This window comes from Apostichopus japonicus, chromosome 12, assembly GCF_037975245.1.
Source record: "Apostichopus japonicus isolate 1M-3 chromosome 12, ASM3797524v1, whole genome shotgun sequence".
NCBI classification, from domain to species: Eukaryota; Metazoa; Echinodermata; class Holothuroidea; order Aspidochirotida; family Stichopodidae; genus Apostichopus; species Apostichopus japonicus.
The window spans coordinates 5262253-5284698 of NC_092572.1; the positions used below are offsets into that span (position 1 = coordinate 5262253).

The 22446-nt window shown below is 37.9% G+C and overlaps 1 protein-coding gene across 1 annotated transcript; it reads right to left on the reverse strand.

Annotated features, from left to right (window-relative positions):
* Positions 1-13360: 13360 nt before the first annotated feature.
* Positions 13361-21824, reverse strand: LOC139977549 (uncharacterized). The gene is made up of 2 exons (XM_071986933.1): positions 21633-21824; positions 13361-17489 (listed from the first exon to the last, which is right to left on the reverse strand). The coding sequence occupies exon 2, from the start codon at positions 17485-17487 to the stop codon at positions 15583-15585; it is 1905 nt and encodes a 634-aa protein (XP_071843034.1). The 5' UTR covers positions 17488-17489; positions 21633-21824; the 3' UTR covers positions 13361-15582.
* Between the last annotated feature and the right edge of the window lie 622 nt (positions 21825-22446).

The window sequence follows — 22446 nt, forward strand, 5'->3', positions numbered from 1 at the left end:
GGGATAGCCTTTTAAAGGTATTTCGTTCTCCTAGCACAGCTCATTCCTGCAAGAGGTGGCAGCAGGGAATATGCTGAACACCTACCCATCTGTTGCTATGTATGGGATAGCCTTTGATAGGTATCACATTCTCCTAGCATAACTCATCATAGAAGTATGTGTATAAAAATACAATAGTCTGGCCTATAAATAGCTTAAAAGGACTATATTTTTTGGCTTGTGCATAGAATAGAACAGCTGCTGCTTATGCAGAATTATCAGTGAATCAGGCACAGTGTCAAAAGTTTATGGGTGAGGGGGCTGATTCAAACATTGCCATATCACACAATTGGCACTGTTGTCTGTTTGCCTGCTTGGCTGCTTGCTTGTCATTAATTCATCCTTGCTGCAGCATTTCTTATTGATGCAACACCTTTTTCTATATTCACCTCCAAAATTATAAATTGATCCCTATAGTCACAAACCTTCAGCCAAAAAACATTTGTCAAGTCACTCCCTCAAATTAAAATGTTTGTTCCCTTTCTTTTGTGTGTGCAAGAGTTAATAAGTATAATTCCATGAAAAACATGTTTTTTAAGCATTTGGACAAAGAAATGAAAATAGAAGATAACTTGTGTGCTATGAATATAATTCTTGAGTTGGCTGAAGAAAGTGGATAGAAAATTGACGGAAATATCTGAAATTATCTCGACAGCTAGAATATGGCGAGGTTCCCTAAGCGTGACCATTTGTAATCGGCAAACTCCCACTTAATATATGCTACGTCATAAATGACTTGATAGCTTCAGCTCTTCAGTTGTCTTCTTTTTCAATTTTTTTTTCTCAAAAGTTTTGGATCACAAAAAAAGCTTTTTATGCATAATGGTGAATGAAAATGGTCATTTGGATGTTACAAAGTTATTTCTGGACTTACTGATTCATGTAAATGATGGAAAATCAGTGTATTCTAGAAATCAAAGAAATATGTTGAGAATATATGAAATAATTGGGTGATATGATGTCAAACTGTGACAAGAAAATGGTTCTCTAGCTAATACTTGCCAAATACTGTTCTTATGTTATAGTAACGTTGAAAAACCTCAAAGCAGGGTATGTGCACATATAGCGAAGTCAATGAAATTTCACTGGATTTTAAAATGTTGATGATGCATGGGTGGAATGTTTTCCTTCTTCTGTTATATATACAAGTATGTACGACATTGTAGCATTGGTGTTGTGGTACTTCTGTTTATATTAAAAAATAGTTATGTTTTAAGTTAATTATCATGAAACCTGTGCCATATTATTAGATTGTTATGTGCAACTTGTAGTAAGAAAGGAAATTGAGAAAGACAGAGATAAAACAAACAAACAAAAAACAAACAAAACACAAAAAAACAAACAAATTGGAGATGTTGTTGTTTCAAATTGGGTTCGTTGAACACATTGGGCTGAGGACTCATTGTCAATCTGCAGTGTGTATTTCGTGACACCCATTCATGTATTTTACAGTTTCACAAGATCATGCAGCACCATGGCTGGATTGTAAAACTACCCTGGAAAACAGATTGGGGTGTCATTCTTAACTTGAAATACAATTATCGAGGATAAATATGTCGGACACAAATCATCAATCAGAAGTAGATATCACGATTTTAAGTGATAAAAAATAAAATGGCTTGGAGTGGCTTAGGTAATCAAGTTTTCACCGATAATGTGATCAATTTATTTAACACTGCTTGTTAACAGTTTTGTTGTTGTCATATCTTGAAAAGAAAATACATATCAAGCAAGACCTAAATTGGTAAGCTTGTTCGTTTGGTGTTGAAAGAGCTGTTTCAGATCTTTAGAATGCTTGAAACAGCTGGAAAGGAAACACGTCCAGCAATTGTTAACTCTAGATCTGTGCTTTACTACCGTGTATCACATGTACAGCACTTGAAGACATAGTTTATGTTCGTATGAAAGGATTGTGTGTTACTGACAGTAACTTAAAAAATGATGATAAATGATTATATTATTAAGTTAATGTTAACATTTTATGTTTGCTTAAAAAGCCAAACTTTGTTTTTTGTATAAATTACTTGAATTATGGTGTGATCTCTGGGTTAAATGTTTGCAAGTTCCTGTGGCTTTTAACTGGCACCACCTGCAAAGAAATGACTGGTATCGCCCCAACTAAATGGTTTGATACCTGGATGTATAGGGGATGGTACAGAAGATAATACATGGTTGCTTTAAATAACATAGTGTGTCCCACACATTTGACGTTATGTGCTATGTGCATGTTATCACTATCATCTAGCATCTCACACGTACGATGTTATGCGCCATGTGCATGTTATATCACTACCAACTAGTATCCCACATGTACAATGTTATGTGCTATGTGCACGTCATCACTATCACCTAGTATCCCACATGTACGGTGTTATGTGATATGTGCACGTTAGTTATATCACATAGTATCCCACACGTACGATGTTATGTGCTATGTGCACGTTATCACTATCAACTAGAAATGCACACATTCTATGTTATGTGTTATGTGCATGTTATCACTATCACCTAGTATCCCACACGTACAATGTAATGTGCTGTGTGCACGTTATCACTATCACCTAGTATCCCACATGTACAATGTTATGTGCTATGTGCACGTTATCACTATCACCTAGTATCCCACACGTACGATGTTATGTGCTATGTGCACGTTAGTTATATCACATAGTATCCCACACGTACGATGTTATGTGCTATGTGCACGTTATCACTATCAACTAGAAACGCACACATTCTATGTTATGTGTTATGTGCATGTTATCACTATCACCTAGTATCCCACACGTACAATTTAATGTGATGTGTGCATGTTATCACTATCACCTAGTATCCCACACGTACGATGTTATGTGTTATGTGCATGTTATCACTATCAACTAGAAACACACACGTACTATGTTATGTGTTATGTGCTTGTTATCACTATCTCCTAGTATCCCACACGTACAATGTAATGTGATGTGTGCACGTTATCACTATCAACTAGAAACACACACGTACTATGTTATGTGTTATGTGCATGTTATCACTATCACCTAGTATCCCACACGTACGATGTTATGTGCTATGTGCATGTTATCACTATCACCTAGAATCGCACACGTACTATGTTATGTGTTATGTGCATGTTAAGAGTTTGTTGTCACAAACTGTTCGTAGCCCCCTCACCCCAGTATATGTCACATAGTATGGAAACGGTTGTTTAACGGCAACAGTAGCAACTACGTAACCCAACACCATCTTTGAGTATGATATAGCAGCCTGCACAAATATCCCAGAGCCTTCCGTTACTCTCATAAGGCTATACAAGGCCTCATGAAAAGATATGATGACATTAACAATAAAGAACACTGTTTTGTAGAAAAAGGCGACTTCTCCACGAAAGCACGTTTTCAAAAAGGAATACTTTAATTAATTCATTAATTGATTATTTTTTTCAATCCAACTCAAGTTAATACAATCGACAATGTCGCCTTGATGTTTCTTATATTGCAAATTATTTACGTCAAAATTCCATCTGTTTTCATGATTAAAGAGGGAACCTGAGGAGGGTCATAATTGTAAACCTAGATCGTTGGTAGCGATTCTTTTACGCCGGATTGAAATGTCAATAATAAACACCCTCCCTCCTTGTTTTTATAAACCTAACACAAAATTAGCCCAACATTGTATGTATAGACCAATGCGTTTAACTCAGCATGCACCATTTTCAAGTCTAAATGTTTTGATTTTGGTTCTGGGGTCGGAAGTGAGTTGCAACGATCCCTGCAGGATCATATTCTCTGCCCTGCTTTTCAATGTCATGGATCCGATGTGTCCATCCACCGATCGCATTCAGATATAGATTTATCATGTAGAACAGTTTCCTAGTTTGTTTCGGAGATAAAAAGTTATTGTTTATTAATTGTTATTGTTCATAGCTTAGGGAATGTAGTGTTCTGAATACCACGCAGAGCATATCATAATTAAAAAACTTTGTCCGGCAATGTTAAATTTATAAATGATCATATCAGAGGTTTCATTAATTTTCATTCATATATCATGTTTGTGATTTCGCAGCTCAGTGTATATAGATTTTGTTCAAATGTTTACATATCAAGCTTATCTTTTTGCCATATTGCGGTTACTACTTGGTGTGGTGAGCGCAAAACCAAACACCAACTTCGATTGTTTTCCGTTCATTTTCAGAGACTCATGATAAAAAGTCACTTTCTTTTGTGTGTATAATGTATACTTAATGCCGGAAATATACCTGATTTTACACACTATGTGATTACTTCAATTCAGGACATAAATTGTTCTTTGTGACCACTAATATCTTAGTTTGTTATTTCTCTGTAATTTCTTTCTTTCTTGAAAGTACCTCTTACATTTTGGTGAGTAACAACTTTAATTTGACTGGCTTTAAACCATTACTATAGCATATTAAAAGGAAGGTTATATCATTCATAACTTAACTGAAAATATGTCTGGAAAAATTAACTATCAATGAAACAAGAAGACAATACTGATGTTCTTCACTATATCGAAGGTTCAATTTTTTTATTAATATGATAGATTGAAATTGATCAATCGAGAACCAATCGATACCGGGAATATAGGTGGGCTCTTAAACATTCAGTTACGGTCTGCAAGTGTGTTTTTATTTAAAACCAGGAAAATAAAATAAAGATTAGAGACAGAAAAGAAACGAGAACAAAAGCAAACCTTTGCCAACTTGCTTAAGTAAAATATGCAAATGCGTTTCCCAGCCAATGTAATTAATTATATTATCATTAAGGATTAAATAAAAGTGCAAAAGGACGCATGCCCAGTGATATAGTTGTCCCTATGGACCAATCTGGTTCTTCACTCCTTTGGTTTTCATATAAGTTCATTTGTATTATATTGATGTTGACAGTGTAAATTTATTTTGTATTTGACCTATTTACATAGTCAATTAAGTGAAGTGATGTCTTTTCTCTCATCATTGTATATTTGTTGTAATAATTCGAACCAAGACGAAGTTTGTTTTAGTTTCTTAAACCAGTTGGTATTTTGTTATAATGGCACCCTAGTTATGGAACGCGGACATCGTACCGTTACTTGTGACAACGATTATGTATGCATGTATTTAAGATCCTCCTGCAAGCAGGAACTCGCGAAGAAGCCATCATTGGCTTATCAACGCCGCAAGCTGACCGAAGTCAGTCTCTTAGATTCATATTTAATGTCCATGATTATGAATTGTCAATTGTCAACAAATCTGTAACTGGACGACATACGTTAATCTTGGAGTGACTCGAACTCGGGACCTTATTACTGAAAAGCACCGGTTTAAGAAGGATTAAGAAGGATCAGTTAAATAGAAAATTGATTTTCAGAATGGCAGGACATGAACAATTTCTGGAATATCAACCGTCAAAAAAAGTATTTAACAAAAATAAAGGTTAACTTTATGTGAGTTATGGAAGGTACGTATGTCTGGAGGCAAGAAGTAATCTAAGCAAATAAATAAAATATAATCGAAGATTAATACATTGGATAGGGCATAATCGACAGACTAGTTTCTTTTATAGGCAGCTTACATGTAAGAGTGTTGAAACTTGCCAACTGATGCGTGACTAATATGTCATCAAGCCTGTTGAAGACGTAGAGAGAAAAAAGTTGTTAACAGCTGTAATCATTTTAACCATATTGATTGATTGATATCAGTCTAAACTATCGATCAAATTGTTATTTCGTAGACATAACGGGAGTGATAGGGGTAGACTGATTAAACTATGTGAAACGCCAGGGGGTTTAAAGCTCTCTTTAAGACTATAGGTTATCAAACAGCCGTATCAATTTAACGAAGAAAAGAAAATCATTATTTGTAAATTCATTGATTGAGGTTTGACGATGTTTGTTCGTTCTAATCGCCCCCCTAAAAAAAAACAACTTCTAAATATAATTGTATGATTGGAGTTTGAAGTTATTGCATTGAAAAAATCTCACATATGTAAGATTTATTTAAATAAGGTATAGGCCATATAGGATTCCTCGGGTTTGCGAACCTGGAAAGTATAATCCATATATGTTACAGAATACACGGTCTGGTTTAAATGGGATCGTCTGTACTTCTCTGGTGACAAAAATATGGCAAAATATATGAAAAGATGAGCAATTTCAGTCAAAACGTGACATGTCGTGTATGTTATTATGCTCTCATGGTTTTTGTTTGCAACTAAAAATTCAAATATGCTTGTTTTTCCTGCTTATAGGGTAAATTGATATTTCACACAAGAAAGATCATCGGTACCGTATGCAATTCTTTATTATTGTTTGTTATGTTAAATATTGCTAATTGCAGAGAAACCGGTTTATACTTATTTATATACTCAGTTTATATACTTATCTGCTCATCGATATCTGGCTCACGTCTAGCATTTTTAAGATGTGTAAAAGTAAGTTGGCCTGACGCCTCGATCCCAGCAGGATCTTCTTCAAAGGCTAAATGACACTTCACAGTATTAGAAGGGACAAAAACACGCACAGAATACAGACAGGTTATTGAGCATAGTGATTACAAAGAGATAGATGTACGAAGATAAGGTGACAAGGGATGGAGAAAAAAGAGACTAACCAACAGGGGAAAGGAGAGGTAGGAGATAAACAGTGGAGGGACAAAGAGAGGATTAAGGGAAGGGGGTAAGGAATAAACTGGAGAAGGATAAAGACAGAAATGCGTGGAGAAAAAAGGGTGGAAGAGAGCTATGAGAAGAGGATTGATGGGGGGGGGGGACAAGGGGAGAAGGGGGACATAAGAAAAGTTAGTAATGTCTTTCCTGAAAGTTGAGCCCATGAATGGTGCGAAGGCGTTGCATCCACAGCCTCTCTCTGCTGATTCTTACTAGGTCAGGACGGCTACTTAAATGGTATGGTTGGGAAGGGTAAAGTGTTCTCCAACTGGAGTCTCATTCTTCATGGTGTTGACTGTGGATCTGCGACCATAGAATCGCTTCTTGAGGGTGGTTTTGGTTTCGCCAACATACTGGATGCCGCAAACTCGACAAGGTATCAAAGATATGACATTAGTGGTTGTGCAAGTAAGGTGACCCTTAGTCTTGTGTGTGAGTTGCATGATGTGGCTGGTGATGGAGTTGGATTCAACAAGGCGGTGGCTAAAGATGATGCATCTCGAAGTACGATCACATTTGAGTGTACCATACTGAATGGGTGTAGGGTTAGAAGTTAGAGGTGGAACATCAGCACGCACAAGAAGGTCTCGTAGGTTGCGGGGTCGTCTGTAGGCGATGATGGGTTTTTCAGGGACGGATCGTCGGAGTCTATCTGAAGTGAGGAGAATGTTGTGGTTGTTAGAGGTGATTTGCTGAAGAGGAGGAAGATTTGGGTGTGAAGTAACAACAGGGGGAGCTTGTCGCAATCTCGTCCCTTTTTGTTTTACACTGCCAAAATAGATGATCTGGAAAGGGAGCGGACTCTCTGAATGGCTTCACGCATCCTCCTGGCACTTTGGCCCCTGGGAGTAAGGTGTTTTTCCAAAGCGTCTGTGTGGCGAATGAAAGAGGAACTGTTAGAGCATATGTGAAGAAGATGAAGTGCTTGACTGAAGGCAATTCCAGACTTGCAGTGACGGGCATGGCAGCTTGAAGAATGGAGGTACTGGTGTGTGTCTGTGGGCTTGGTGTATAAGTCTGTAGTGAGAGAACCGTGTTCCTTGCGAACAGTTACATCGAAGAGTTAACCTGTTGGTGAGATGTGAATTTGATGGTGCTGTACTGAGCATGCGTTCTTCGAGCCTAGACATAAACAGGCAAGCAAAGAAAGTAGCCATCCTGGTACCCATGGCAGACCCGTGTCATTGAAGGTAATGCTTGTCTATGAACGTGATTTTGTGTTTTGGGAAAACCTGTTGCATGAGAACTAGTTTCAGAGATGGACAAGGGTGGACCATCTTAGACAGGGCTGCACACGTGGCTGCGATACCTTCAGAAGAAGATCCTGCTAGGATCGAAACGTCAGGCCAACTTACTTTTACACATTCTCCTACACAGGCTCTCTAGTGGATAAGCAGTTTGCTAACAGTTTTATTTTATTTTCATTTTTAAGATATAAGTAAACTATTCTGAGTTTACCTATTCTTCTTTCTTCAGCTCATCTACGTGGTTGCTATAAGATGATATTTTTGTTAGTTACCTCTGTCAATAAAACCAGTTCTATGTTTGGGTTAAAATCTTCTTTAATTAATGAAACAATGCAATAGGTAGGCATTCTTTTTAACGACTTTAAAAATGAAAATGTTGGGTGACAATGTGTATGCCTTCTAAATTGATTGTATTTTTTCTGTTGAATTAGGTCAATTCGTCAGAGTCTAATTACCGACATATGACTCCAGAAGCATGCATCATATGAAATAATCAACGCATGAGAGGGACCTACAGTTATTTGATGTAAATATTTATGACATAATTAAACTGAATACTGCAATAAAAGGAGGATGGCACAGGAGCTCGACACGAACTCTAATAAATACATTGATAGAGTGAGGGTTCACATCTGTGTGATTATGTTCAACAGTGACCGCGGTTGACATAGTATGTCACCCGTATAGAGTGAGGGTTCACATGCATCTGAATAAATATATACAGCGGTGAACGCGGTTGACATGGTGTGTCACCTGTAGAGAGTGAGGATACACATCTATATGAATATATACTACAGTGAACGCGGTTGACTTAGTATGTCAGTGGTTCATATGGATAATGTAGAGTGAATGGCTCACCTTTATAGAGTAAGCGCTTCACATATGTAATATAAACAGCAGTGAATACGGTTGACATAGTATATCACCTGTATAGAGTGAGGGTTCACATCTATATGGATGTATTCAGCAGTGAACACGGTTGCCATAGTCTGTGAATGGATAACATTGACATTTTGAATAATTCACATGGATATAGTCAAGTGTTCACATGTGCATAATGAATGATTGTGGATAAAGCAGATTGTTCACGTGAGATGAGTAAATGTGTCACATGGCTAGAGAGAATTGTTCACGTGAGGATGGTTCTCCAAAAGTCCCCCGGAGGGTCTTTGTAAAGAGCTAGGAATAAAAGTCACGGTTTTCTTTCGACATAGGTTTTACAAAATCTGAGGTATTTTATATCTGAAAAAGAAACTGGAAGTTTGTACAAGTACTATCTGAATTGTATTTAAAAGAATGCCATTTATAATGTACCGCCACTGATCTAGGGTCGAATAACTCAGCTAAAGCTCCATTATGCATTCCATGCTATACCAAACTAACCAATCCCTCACTCTCGTTGTTTGGTTCTATTACTAAAAAAAAGAAGAAAAAAAAAAAGACCCATTCGCTGAAATCGAGCGAATTTAAACCAAAATATGGAAAGCTTGCATGCGATTGATGTTTTCATCTCAACCTAAAGAATAACAAAGAACGGGACACCTTTTGCTTTGATATGAATTCTCCATTCGTTCGATCTCGCGAATCGGTCAAAATTTTGGTAGTAAAGTACATCATTGTGTGCCTATTAATACACGTTAGTAATGAAAACAACCAAACAAACCAAAAACATTGTTTAGACCCGGCCTCGAGATCGACCTGCCTAATGTGGTTTAGTATAGAGCATGATGAACATGTAACTCGAGGGTAGTGGATCGAATTCCCTTCTATTCAATCTATTCTACCCTCTTCCAAACTTCGTTAATAGTTTCTCAGCAATGTTCTGTTTAAATTAGCTTTGTACTTTAAATTACAAACAGTTAACATGTATAATAAGTCTTCGCCAATCTTTGCTCTTGTGAATACGATTTCTAGTATGATGGATATGTGTGTGGAACAGTCGTCTTCAAAATAAACATTAGGTTTTCTTTTTAAATGATTTTTTTTATCCACCCTCTTTCGGTCCTCCATCAAAATCATCAACACATCCAAAAAGTTCAAACGATCGTATATACTCTTGCAAATTTCATTTTCGAATTTGAAATATGAAACACAAATTCAATTATTAAAATAATTACTTTGTTTTATGCTCTCTGCTGATACCATTTGCCATCAAATTTGCATAATTCTATCAATTTCAGAGGGAGTTTTCTTATCTTCTAAGAATTTTGTCCACCCATCGGAAGGCCCTTCGAACACGTTCTCAAAATGAGAATACTCAGAGCCCTGAGAAAAGACTGCCTCAAACTGATTTGATCTGTCAAAGTGTTACAAAATATTTACAAATGCTGTTGATGATGAAAGCGATATTTTCCTAGTTGAAATTGTGTGCGTTGTATGGTACAGCGATCGAGACTTCTTTTACTACGAAGTGTCTTCAGTCGAGTGAAGTTTATACTTTTGATGTACTTTTCTACACAGCTTCTACTGAAGATGTTGTTGATTCACTAAATATTAGCATAAAGTGCTGAATAAACCTATTGCAGCAATGCTGGGTGTCATTGATACGTTTATGTGAACAATACACCTTGTCAAATAGAAAAGCTGCAGCAGCTGCAGCAGCCTATGCAGCAAGGCTGAATCGATATCAAAGAACAGAAGATAATCTAACGATCAGTGCCAATCGTGTGAAACTGCAGAACGTCCTATGCGACCTGGCTGCATTATGCTGTAGTGCCTCTCAGCGTTCTATACCTTTCCACACGCTGCGTAAATATTGAACGGATAACATCTATAAAGAAGCATAACGTAATGCATTTGTTCTCGATTAGTGTGGGTGGGGTGGGTGGAGGGCGGCATGAAGCGTTTTCATGAACTGAAGAAATATGAGAAACGTCAAGATATATATAGGGATGGTATTGTAATTTTGTATTGCTTATGAAAATTTCTGTAAATATATGTAAATTCAGTACCTTCTTTAATAATCGTAGAACCCGTCTGCAATTTAAATATAAGGAGATTATATTATAGGGGACAGAGAGGGTTATTATCTACAATAATTTGAGAATTATGAGGCCCATGGGAATTGGACTTGCCGTGGATAGTTTACTCAGACTCACTTTTTATGCTTAAAAAACTGTGTTGATTTTGGATAATTTGAACTCTTCGATGATTATAGACTATAGTCAATGATGAAATATTTTTAACAATGCAGTACTCTATATATAATTGTTAAAAATATTCTAATCAATAATTAAGAGAAGCTCAAGTTTTGAATTTGTCTAATTTGCTTTTGGTATATAAAATTAACATTACCGTGAAAAGAAAACGAGTGTTGGATCGAAGACGTTTCAGAACTTTTCGCCAATTAACTTTCATTTGTAAAAAAAAACAAAACAATATCTAATATCATATTGGATAATACTACATTGGGAGGTTTTGTTAAAACTTACCAGAAATTCACGTCGAAACGCTAAATGTTGGTGTAATAGATTGCTTGAATAAACCGAACACATTATGATCGACGCGGGCCTTTCTCCTTGGTCCACCCACCCCTGCTAGTATCATCGTCATATATTTTTACATGCCCACAGAAACTCTCTAACCTTCGAAATAATGTTTCGTCCAAGTTGCATCAAAATGTGCAGTCAGGTGAAGCATCATTATTATGAGAAGGTGAACAATTGTTCACGTTTATGAGGAAATGAATATATTATTTGTTGCTATTGTTTTCTTTTACTGTCCTTGAAAAGGCTAACAAAATGTTATGTTATTCATTTCTTTACTTTAAGCGAGATTTATTATTTCTCGGTTTGGTCATGATGTATTTGTTTTAAAAATAAGTGGTTTTGAGTAAAATTTAAAACTGCCGTCTCTCCAATTACAACATCAAGAACATTAAAAGCTTGAATTGTTCACGTGATATATGTATTCTTGCGTCTTCCTTTCGTTGCTTAATGTAAACCCTTCCCATAGTTCCTACAAATGTCGCAATGACGCAAGAACCCACCAACTAATGTGGTTTATACAGCCCTGTATTGCATGTATAAGGTACACACGCACTCTCAAGGAAGGACTGGCACGTTAGTTTCATTTTAAGGTAGAATACGCTTATTAATAGCCCCATTGTATTACACACTAAATCATAAAAGATCATAAATCACACCAAAAAAAAACGTGTACTGCCAGAGGGGAAATGACTGTCTCAGACGTTCGTTCACCTCGAGATCCAACTGTTAAATGACGTAATCAAACTGTTACTCCGTGAAATCACTCCGTTAGTGTGATAAGTGGAATCGCTATCCGAGCTTCAACCCTCTAGTCTCGTTTAATATTAGAATCTAAGGTAGCATACGCCTATTAATAGCCCCATTGACTTACACACTAAATCACGAAAGTAATGTGGTAAGTCTACATAGAAGTTCTCACTAACTAAACGCTACCCATCACTGGATAGTTCGCCATTCTTGGCACTATCAATTTTCCGTATCATGATCGTGCAGATTATTTGCTATGAGAGCCTGAGGATTTCGTCAATTGTAAACAAACCTTTTTACTAAGTTATAAACAATTTTCGAACGCTGCCCCTGGGAGGCCTAAAGTGGTCTAAACTTGCCTCAATCGACCCGATTTTAGCACCACGCGTACTTCCTTTCATGCTCGTCAACATTCAAGCCACAGACAACAACAAAAAACAGATGCTGATTTGATAACATAGCAAGAAAGATGTTCTCCTGTCGCTATTTTGCACTTTTATTCAGATAGGAATACACTCAGTCTGATTGATGTAGACTATCATAGGAGTACGCGACCTTAAGCAACTTTGATTTATCGTAGCGTAGCTCGAGATGCAACTGTGCAATGACGCAAACAAACTGTTACTATATGTAATCACTCCGTTCGTTTGATGTAAATATATAGGTAGAATAATTATCAAACTTCAATCCTAATGTCTCCTTTAAGTTTAGATTATTTGCTATTAGCGGTGTCATCTATAGCCAGATCCAGCCAATCCGCGGACAGTTATATCACCATGGAGACCATGCAGACCACATAGGCCCCGTTCTGATTTATTCCGTTTTCCTTAACTTCACCAAATTACATTATGCAAATGAGAATACATTATCCTTCATTGCATCTCAATCCCATCCTGGTCCCCTAATTGACCCCGGGCCCGGAGCTTGCCCTTCCAAATTGTAGAGGAATCAACGAAATGAGAGAGAGGGGGGGGGGGGGAGATGGATGCCTCTAAGATAATCGGATTTGGGATTAGTGAGTCACGACTCTCAGATCGTTCAGTAGGTGAAGTTTAATAACAAAGGTCATTCAACCTGATGCATGAGCTTAGGAGTATTACGTGATTTTGTGTTACTGCGGCAGTGGTGATGTATTATTAAGTAGCAATGAGATCGAAAGGAACTCCAGACAAAAATACTCGCACCTTCACCTTTATTATTCAGCACTATTAGACATGTACCACACAATAAGAATAATAGTAAGGTGATAAGTCGCAGAGTAAAAACAGGATTTGTAACTCTTGTAAGAATGAGTCTATGTGCATGTCTGTGTACCCGCATGCTTGTGTAAAAGTAAAGTTGGCCTGACGTTTCGATCCTAGCAGGATCTTCTTCAAAGGCTATGTGACAAGTAACACTAACAGTAACAGAAGAAGAGATGTAACAGATGGAGAGAAGAAAGAAAGAGTAGAGGGACAAACAGAGGATAAATCCTCTCTTTGTCCCTCGACTGTTTATCTCGTACCTCTCCTCTTTCACTGCTTGTTTGTTTCTTTCTTCTCTCCATCCCTTGTCTACTAATCCCCTTACATCTATCTCTTTGTGTTTAACATGCTTATTAACCTGTTTGTATTCTATGAGTGTGTTGTCCCTTCTGTTACTATTACTTGTCATTTAGCCTTTGAAGAAGATCCTGCTAGGATCTAAACGTCAGGCCAACCTACTTTTACACATTCTCTTACACAGGCTCTCTAGTGGATAAGCAGTTTGCTAACAGCTTTATTTTATTTTTGATTTAACCACATGCGTGTATCTTAACTCTTTCAAGTAAGCAGTCCCATTATATAACACATTACATAAATAGCGATTACATTTAGCAGGTTGATTAAACTCTCTATTGCTTAACGTCTTGCAGAGGTTCAGAAACGAACTTGGTTACCTGGAATGTATGTATGTATTTTAGATCCTCCTGCAAGCAGGAACTCGCGAAGAAGCCTCATTGGCTTATCAAAGCCGCAAGCTGACCGAAGCCAGTCTCTTACATTCATATTAAAGTCCTTGATTATAAATTGTCAATTGTCAACAACTCTGTAACTAGACGACAAACATTAATCTTGGAGTGACTCGAACTCGGGACCTTATGATTGAAAGGCACCGGCGTTAACCACTGAGCTAACACTACTTTAGCAGGGTCATTGAACTCTGTATTGCTCAACGTCTCGCAGAGGTTCAGCAAAAGAACGTGGTTACCTGGAATGCGTACTGGATGTCTTTATCAAGGGATTCGATACAACACGTCCTTGTCTCATTTGGTTATTCATAAGGATTTTAATTGAATTCTAAAAAAGAGGATAGTTTTAATTCCTGATATGAGCCAGAGGTGTACAAACTCGACAACGGAAAATGACAGGAAGTAATTAAGAAAGCTTATAAGACCCAAAATTGATGGATAGAGTTACATTAACACCATGAACTTAATAATACAACGCATTATGATGGTAAGGTATGGTACTGTACTTTCTGGTATATGGTACTGTACACTGTATGGTATGATATGGTATATTGGTATGGTATGGCATGGTAGATTGTTGTGGTATGATATATTGGCATGGCATGGCATGGTAAAGCATATAGCAACCACCAGTAAGGCATTCAATATAGAATATTTCATATTGACTTTTATTGCTAAATTTATCAGTTATGATAGAAAACTATAATTGAAACTGGTATGGGAGTTCGTTTTTAAATCCTTCCACAGTCTTGAAGATAAGATATGTATTATTTCACACTTTCATTTGTGGAAAACGTATCTTCATCATCAGTTATGTTTTGTATTAAAATGAATCTAGGGGTTTAGGAATTGAGGCTGTGGAACGGAATCGTTTGGGCTATTTGAATACTCTTAAAACGGTACATGATAGACTTATATAATAAACTTATGATACGAATTTTCCCACGAAGACAACTTACGATGGTAGTTCACAGGAATACTTAGTTTGTTTCATCCTCACTGGTTTCTAATTCATACCACACTGGCAAATAAGTTCAACCCTCATTGAAATCTAATCCATGCTACATCTGCAAAATAGTTCCACCCTCACTGGAATATTATTCATAATCACTTTAATATCAATCTTCTAAACAAGTATGATTCCTGCGAAGGACCAATTTTCAACCCGACCCTTTTCCTTTCAAAGAGGGAAGGAAAGGCATCGTACAAAGAAAACCCAGTTTGAACTTTTAACAATGTGACGAGGAAGTTAGTTGTAGTACATCATTCTATCTGGATCCAACGTTTGATGTTCATGAATTTTCTTTGGGGCTTTACTCCCTTCCCCAACCCTCCTTAGTCGAAAGTTTCATTCCACCCATCCGCTCCTATTTCTCATCACACGTAAAGGTCTATTTTATCTCACCATATCACACATGATAGGTGACAATGCAATTTTCCTCCGCGTCTACTACAGTCGCTACATTTCCGTGAACTCTTATACCACGTGGCTTGCGTAATTCCCATCCTCCGGCCCTCAAGAATTGTCCGTCGTCGTTAAATTCCATCAATGCGCCGATAGAGCTGGATGAAGATCCTTTCTTTGTGACAGACACTAAAATAGTGTTATTTCTACCGACGCAAACGCCATGGCAGTGAACCGGTTCACCGTCAAGAATCGTTTGTATTTCATGTAACGGTTGAGGATACCCTAACTTTCTGATGTCGAAAACAAAGACTCGGCTCTGGAGTTCATCTGCCACGTAAAGACGTGATCGTCTATCTGTTGCAAGTCCACTCGGTGTGAGAAGCTTACTAGAGCCAAATTGCTTTAAGCATTGTCCAGAATTGGAGTCAAAAGCTTTGATGACACCCTTGATGTCCGACACATACAATACGTGATTCGTTAAACTTTGTGTGATGTAACGTGGACTCGTCAATGGAGATGCCTCACCAATAAGTCCAATGCTTTGAGTTCTCTGTATATCGTACATTTCAATGTGCGTTTCCTTGTGGTTGCAGGAGAATAACAGACGTTTATCAACTGTAGTTATTCCTGATGTACCAAGAAGAAATTCACTTTTGGACGGTTTGAGATTGATAACTCTGAGGTGGCCTAGATCATTAGTTGGAATGGTTACTAAGTTGATCGCACCGGTCATATTGGATACTATAAACTGCTGTCCCGTTTGGAAAGGTTCCACGTCAAAAGGATGCGCGAAATCTGACGGAAGGACAGTTCTCGTCTTGGTACGAATCAGAAAATCTGTTGGTATTGGTAGTCCATCATTTTTGGACGAGTCCAGTGATGTAGTGGACCCGCAACTAGTATCATGAGTGGAATGCCTATCCGTGGATTCACCTCCCCCACTTGCCTCTTGCCGAGTTTGGCCTGTTTCAGCTTGACGTGTTTCATTCGCCTCTAACTCAACTATCTCCCTTTCGGTTAACATTTTACCAACTCCCTCTGAAAGAAGATTGAGAATATGTTTACTTGGATGAAACTTTCTGGCAGTAGGCTCAGGTGGTGGTGTGTGTCGTTTGACTGGAATAAGAGGATTATGCAGGCTGTTTAGAGCATCAAGATCGGAAATTGTGACGCAACGACCACCCGATGAAAGTAGTTTACGTAGATGCTCTTCATTTCTTGCTATGTCTTTGGACTGTTCCAAGCATTCCGAGATATTATGAAAATAATCATCCTCTTTTTGGAGGTCATGATTTAATTGTTTTTCAATATCTCTGATTAATGTTTCAGAATCTATATTTAATTGTTCATATAAGCTTTCCATGATGCTATTTATTTCTTTAGTGGCCACAGCTGCTTGCTCCTCGAGGCACTCCCTTCTCTTTGTAGACTCTTGGTAATCGAAATCACTGACAGTCAGTGTCTTTTTGGCCTTCTTGAATTTTTCCACGATCTGATTACCAACAACCTTCCAAGCGGAACCAATGTCACGATTTCTATGATACTTATGAACATGGTCACCACAATCTTCACATATTGCGATGAGACAATCACAACAGAACCTTTTTAATTGTTCATCGGGGTGATGCTGGCAATACATTTCTTCTTTTTTTGCCTCTTTGCTCTTCTGTAATGATCTGCAAATTTCCCTCATTTTGTAGTTCACCTGTAAACCTTCGACACCCTCCTGAGGGAGATCTATCGGTTCTCGGCATTCTGGACAATCTGGGTCTATACCATTCTTTGAATTAACGTACTCCCGAAGACATCCTTTACAGAACCAATGTTGGCAGACAAGAACTACGGGATCGTTTAAGATATCACAGTGGATTGGGCACATGAACTGATCTTCGTCCTCACTCGCCATAACTGGTAAAAGGTATGAGAAAGATTTAACGAATAAAGATATTAGTGATGGCAATCAATTTGGATAACTACAATAGAGGTATGAAAACTTTGACTGAAGAGCAAAAATCGTATCTCGTCAATTCGAGATACCATAATTTGTCAATTCAACATTTTGCAGAAAATTGTTCAATTGCTCAGTTGGAATGAAGTGAACAATTGAACATTTTGCAGACAAATGTTGAGTTGAGGAGATACGATAAGTTGTCAATTAAAAACATTTTGCAGAAAATTGTTCAATTGCTCAGTTAAAGCAACTGAGCAATCCAACTTTTTCTTCTCTGATTTTTGATAAGATATTATCTTGCTATCTAAACAATTTACTGAAAATTGTAAACTTTTGGGGCAAAGTGTTTCTTATGTTGATGGCACTTTTAAGATTCCGTATTATTGAGTTCATTCGTTCTTTTACTTTTTAAGTGTGGACACATAGGTACACACATACTGCTTTTGTGTTTCGTATTTTATCAGAGCTCGGAATCCTACAGAAGAGCTTATCGTGAAAACGGTATCGAAGTTATGATCTTGAAAACCAAATCGCCGAGGCCGTTTGTTATAATTTTAGATAAAAATGCAATTCAGAATATATAGCGGCGAATATCGTCCTTGGGGTAATTTGGCGAAAATGTCCGAGCAAAAGTAGGCCAATCATCGAATCATGACGTTGCAATGGCAGGGTGGTATGTAGCGTGCCGGTTATAAACGACTATCCATCGACAAAGGAGGATTATATAGTAACTCGTTGACAGTGAACTTTGAACACCGTAATTACCTCAATATTTGAACAGTCAGTCAGTCATTCAGTGCTACATGAAATTAGATTATGTTTCTTCAAATAGACCATACACAGCTGTACTTGTTATCTGAGGTTTGTTTTCTTTGGAAATGTAGGCCATCTTGTTTTATAGTTTTGTGTTTTATATAGTTATACGCCATAGATCGTATACCAACCCCACTGTTTTTGGCAAGAGTCAAAGTTTACATATATAGAAATAAATGGTAGGTGACATGATGTTAGGATCATGTACTATAATGGATATGGAAAATAAAATTATCAGATCGAATGTGCAATCTACCTGTGCGGCTGTTCTTCGATCAGTATTGGCCTTAATATGCCACACATGAGTTTTTATATGATCATACCGTTACAAACGTCTATAAGCATTAATTTTTCATTCTCCCTCGGGTTTTTTACTTTGTTTTGCATTGCAACGCTGTTACCTCTGAGACAATCATTTTCCAGGAAAATTTTGATTTGATGATAACCGTTGGCAATTTTTAACTCAAAATTATTTGGAGGCAATACTGTTTACGTTGACAAAGGTGAATAATCACATATATTTGTTCCCGCTGCAATAAACTCAATGTATAAGTAGGTTAAATTTCTTAGGGTCACACTCAAGAACAGATGATCCTCTTATCAGATGCTCGAGGGCATCCCAAACGTGATTGACTGGTGCAAGGTACTCACTGATCTTGATTGTGTATGGTGCGTGCATGTCTCATGACACTGTACCCAATAAAGATGTTTTACAAAATGACGTTATAGGGTAATGTGAAAATAAATAACAATAACGAGTATAGGCGATGTAGTTCTCTTCATATGACAACTGTACAATGAATTTTGATTGTATGATTGTACAAAGCTATACCTTAAGGAAGTATTTGAAAGTAAGAATCAGTATTTACCATTTGAAAGTAAGAATCAATAATGAGACGCTTCCAAAGTTTCAAATTACATAGCCAAACGAAGACCCAAAAGGAGAACATAATCAATAAAAGGCTTCCGTACTCTATGGCAGTGTCAAATTTAGAGAGGTGAAAGGTGGTCCGTGGCCCTGTGCACCACACACATTAGGGCACCCCACATTTTCAACATTAAAAACCGCCGTCTTACAAAGATGGACGATAATCGTTCACAACAGGCACGCGGATATATCTCATACGGTTATTGGTACATTGCTTATATTATGTAATAATTATGTAATAATTTATTGCGAAAGCCTGCCCCCTTCCAGCGCAATCACCTGTCCCCACCCCCTTCAAAAGAACAAAAGAACAAACAAACGAACGAAATTAACTCCGGTCCTGCTCAGTTTAGCTACAGCATTACGACTGCTTTGTTGGTTGTGTTTGAGATTACTAGTTATTATACCAGTACTTATTTTTAGAAGCTTTTCCCGTTGATATTTACTTTGCTTGGAACACAATAACTGTCTTATCAAGCGTGGCCGTGTGGTGCCTGGTAGTAAGTACGGACTTTGACAAGTATTCGGTAGTTACTTGTCCTAGGACAAGTTAGGTTCTCATTTGTCTGTGAGGTATTACTGTAAACAAAACTGTTAACATATGTGTGTTATGTCAAATCACCTGATCCTATTGGAATTCACTGAGGGGTGCAGTGGCGTCGCCAGACATTTCAATCTTGGGGGGGCACAGTGGGGGGGGGGCACAGCACTTAATTAGGGGGCACAATGTTTATTTGTGAATGCCGTCCTGAATGTCCCCACCCCTTTGGGAAATTTTCGATTAATTAAGGGTCCTTAGATGTAATCTGGTGCTATATTTTGCAACTTGAAGTAACTATATGTTCAATAATTTTCGGGCTGTCCGATATTTATGTTTTTAATTGAGGCTGATAAAGTTTTTGTTTGAGTATTTTTTCTAACAGCACAAATCGCATCAGGGGGGGGGGATGGGGAACGATTTTATTTTGGGAGGGCTCGTACCCCCCCCCCCCCGGCCACCCCGTTGCGACGCCATTGAGGGGTTGGGTTTGCTAATAATGACAGCGTGTATCATGAGTACGAATAACTCTGAAAGCATTGTATCAATCATGTTATGACATTTTATAAGTTTTAAATAATGTCATATGATATGTAAAGGCGGTTCAAACATTGTCTTGAAATGATAAACAAGACAATCGCTTGCGGAATTTCTACATGGGGTATAGGAACAGGAGAAGGAGAGGAGTATTCTTCATCATTGGAAAGCGGGGGTGCGTGGTTGGGGGGTGGGGGAAAGGGAATGACTGGAGAATGTGTCTCGTCAGCTGCTTCACTTTGAAATCTGGATCCTTTCAATTACCACAAAGCAGTACCAGGCAATCAAACCAATAAGTTTAAGTTGTATTTACCTCATAGCAGCTTTTCATTTTGAACAAATATAATATATGAAATGGCTTTACTAAACACATTATACGATTGATAAAATGTCTGTTCTTGTATTGCCTGTTGAGCAGATACAAAATCAACACTCTCAATCTCCATCGGCTTTCCCACCTAGCTCCCACCTCCACCCCACCCCACCCCAACCCTCTCCGACAAGTTTCCTTTCTTGGAAGCTTCCTCTACTGGCTTTATAAGCAAGACTATTAAACAAGGATCAAGTTGATTTTCCGTATGTGTAGCAAGTAAAGAGAGTTAACGGACAAACATGAACCAATGTGGTTTCGTTGTATGATGGTGTACAAGCAGGGGCAGAAGAAAGAAAGAGACACTGTATAGTCTTCCCATGTACACCCACCAATCACGAACTGGTTTTTATCCCAAAGTTCCAAGCTTTAAATGTGTATATCGGTTCACTCAAGGTTTAATCAGGGAACTGCTATAGTGGTCCAGGCTAGTAGGCTATAATATTTATTCATACGCACTTTGACAACATATGGAAATGGTCACCCATGGGTTACGAAAATGGAATAATAATTACGTATGAATTGTGTAAGCTGTAAGCTCTTTCGCATTTCTACATAGCCTACCGCAACTGAAACAGTTACGTTCTTACTTCCTTGACTGTTTCATTGCGTGCTAATTTGATAGGCTACGACAATGATGTACAACGCCTTTGAATAGGCTAATGTCAAGTCTGTATGATAAACGCACATACATGTATGTGATTGATCATTGTAACATAATACGTTGCAGCGAATGAAACATTCCCGTGAGCTTCCGTACAGTGCTAGTCGTACACGCCTATGCAATACATATGTCCACATAGCCTACGTGTAAAGTTAACATGCCACACCTGCACACAACACAGTGTGCTTTTCCATGTCGCTCAGCTAACCTAGAGATGAATGGATGAAACTCAATATTGATAGAAACTTACCGACATCCAACACGCTAAATGATTACCATACTGTAATGTTAGATTTTGCTCTTGAGTTCTGGCATGGATTGTAAGTGACAACTGTGTGTTTTCACGATTCATTTGTTTTCAGTTATGAAACGAGTGCGTAGCCTGTGTACTAGACACCAGTACAATCGTATCAATATGATAATACGAACAGGAAAAAATAAGTCAAATAAATGAACCAAATTAAGGTTGGGGGAATTCCGGAGGGTACTCACAACTATTATAATTCCTATAGCCCTTGTGAGGCTAAAATCACGACGGTTTGAATTTAAAGTAGATTTTCTTCGTTGTCGTGGTTTTTATGTCTTATCGTCTAGCAGGATGAGTTGAATACGAGATGTGGAGCTACATTCACTAAACATCTTTGACCAGGCTATGTCCCTTCGATTCGTATAGGTTCCTGTCTACCTAAATCAGTCGGGCATAGGTGTAGGAGCCCAATATAATTTGGGGGGGGGGGGGGGGCTGTAACGGCTTGCCCGAAAATTACCAAAATTTGCGCGCGTTCAAAGTCTTAATGTACATATCATATAGAAATGCATCGGTTATTACATCGCATATCAATTACATACAATCATTTGCCGTGTTATAACCCTTTAATATTGGTTATAATTTTTCGACAAGTCGTTACAATAACTTTTTTTGAAAACTATTGATTTCCTTTAGCTACATCATTTCAATTTAATTTTCTTTCAGTAGGTGCCCGCAAAATTCTCAGCATATTGACCGAATTTTCACAGTAATATTTGGTTGGAGGGTGGGGGGGGGGTTGCAGCCCATCCCCCCG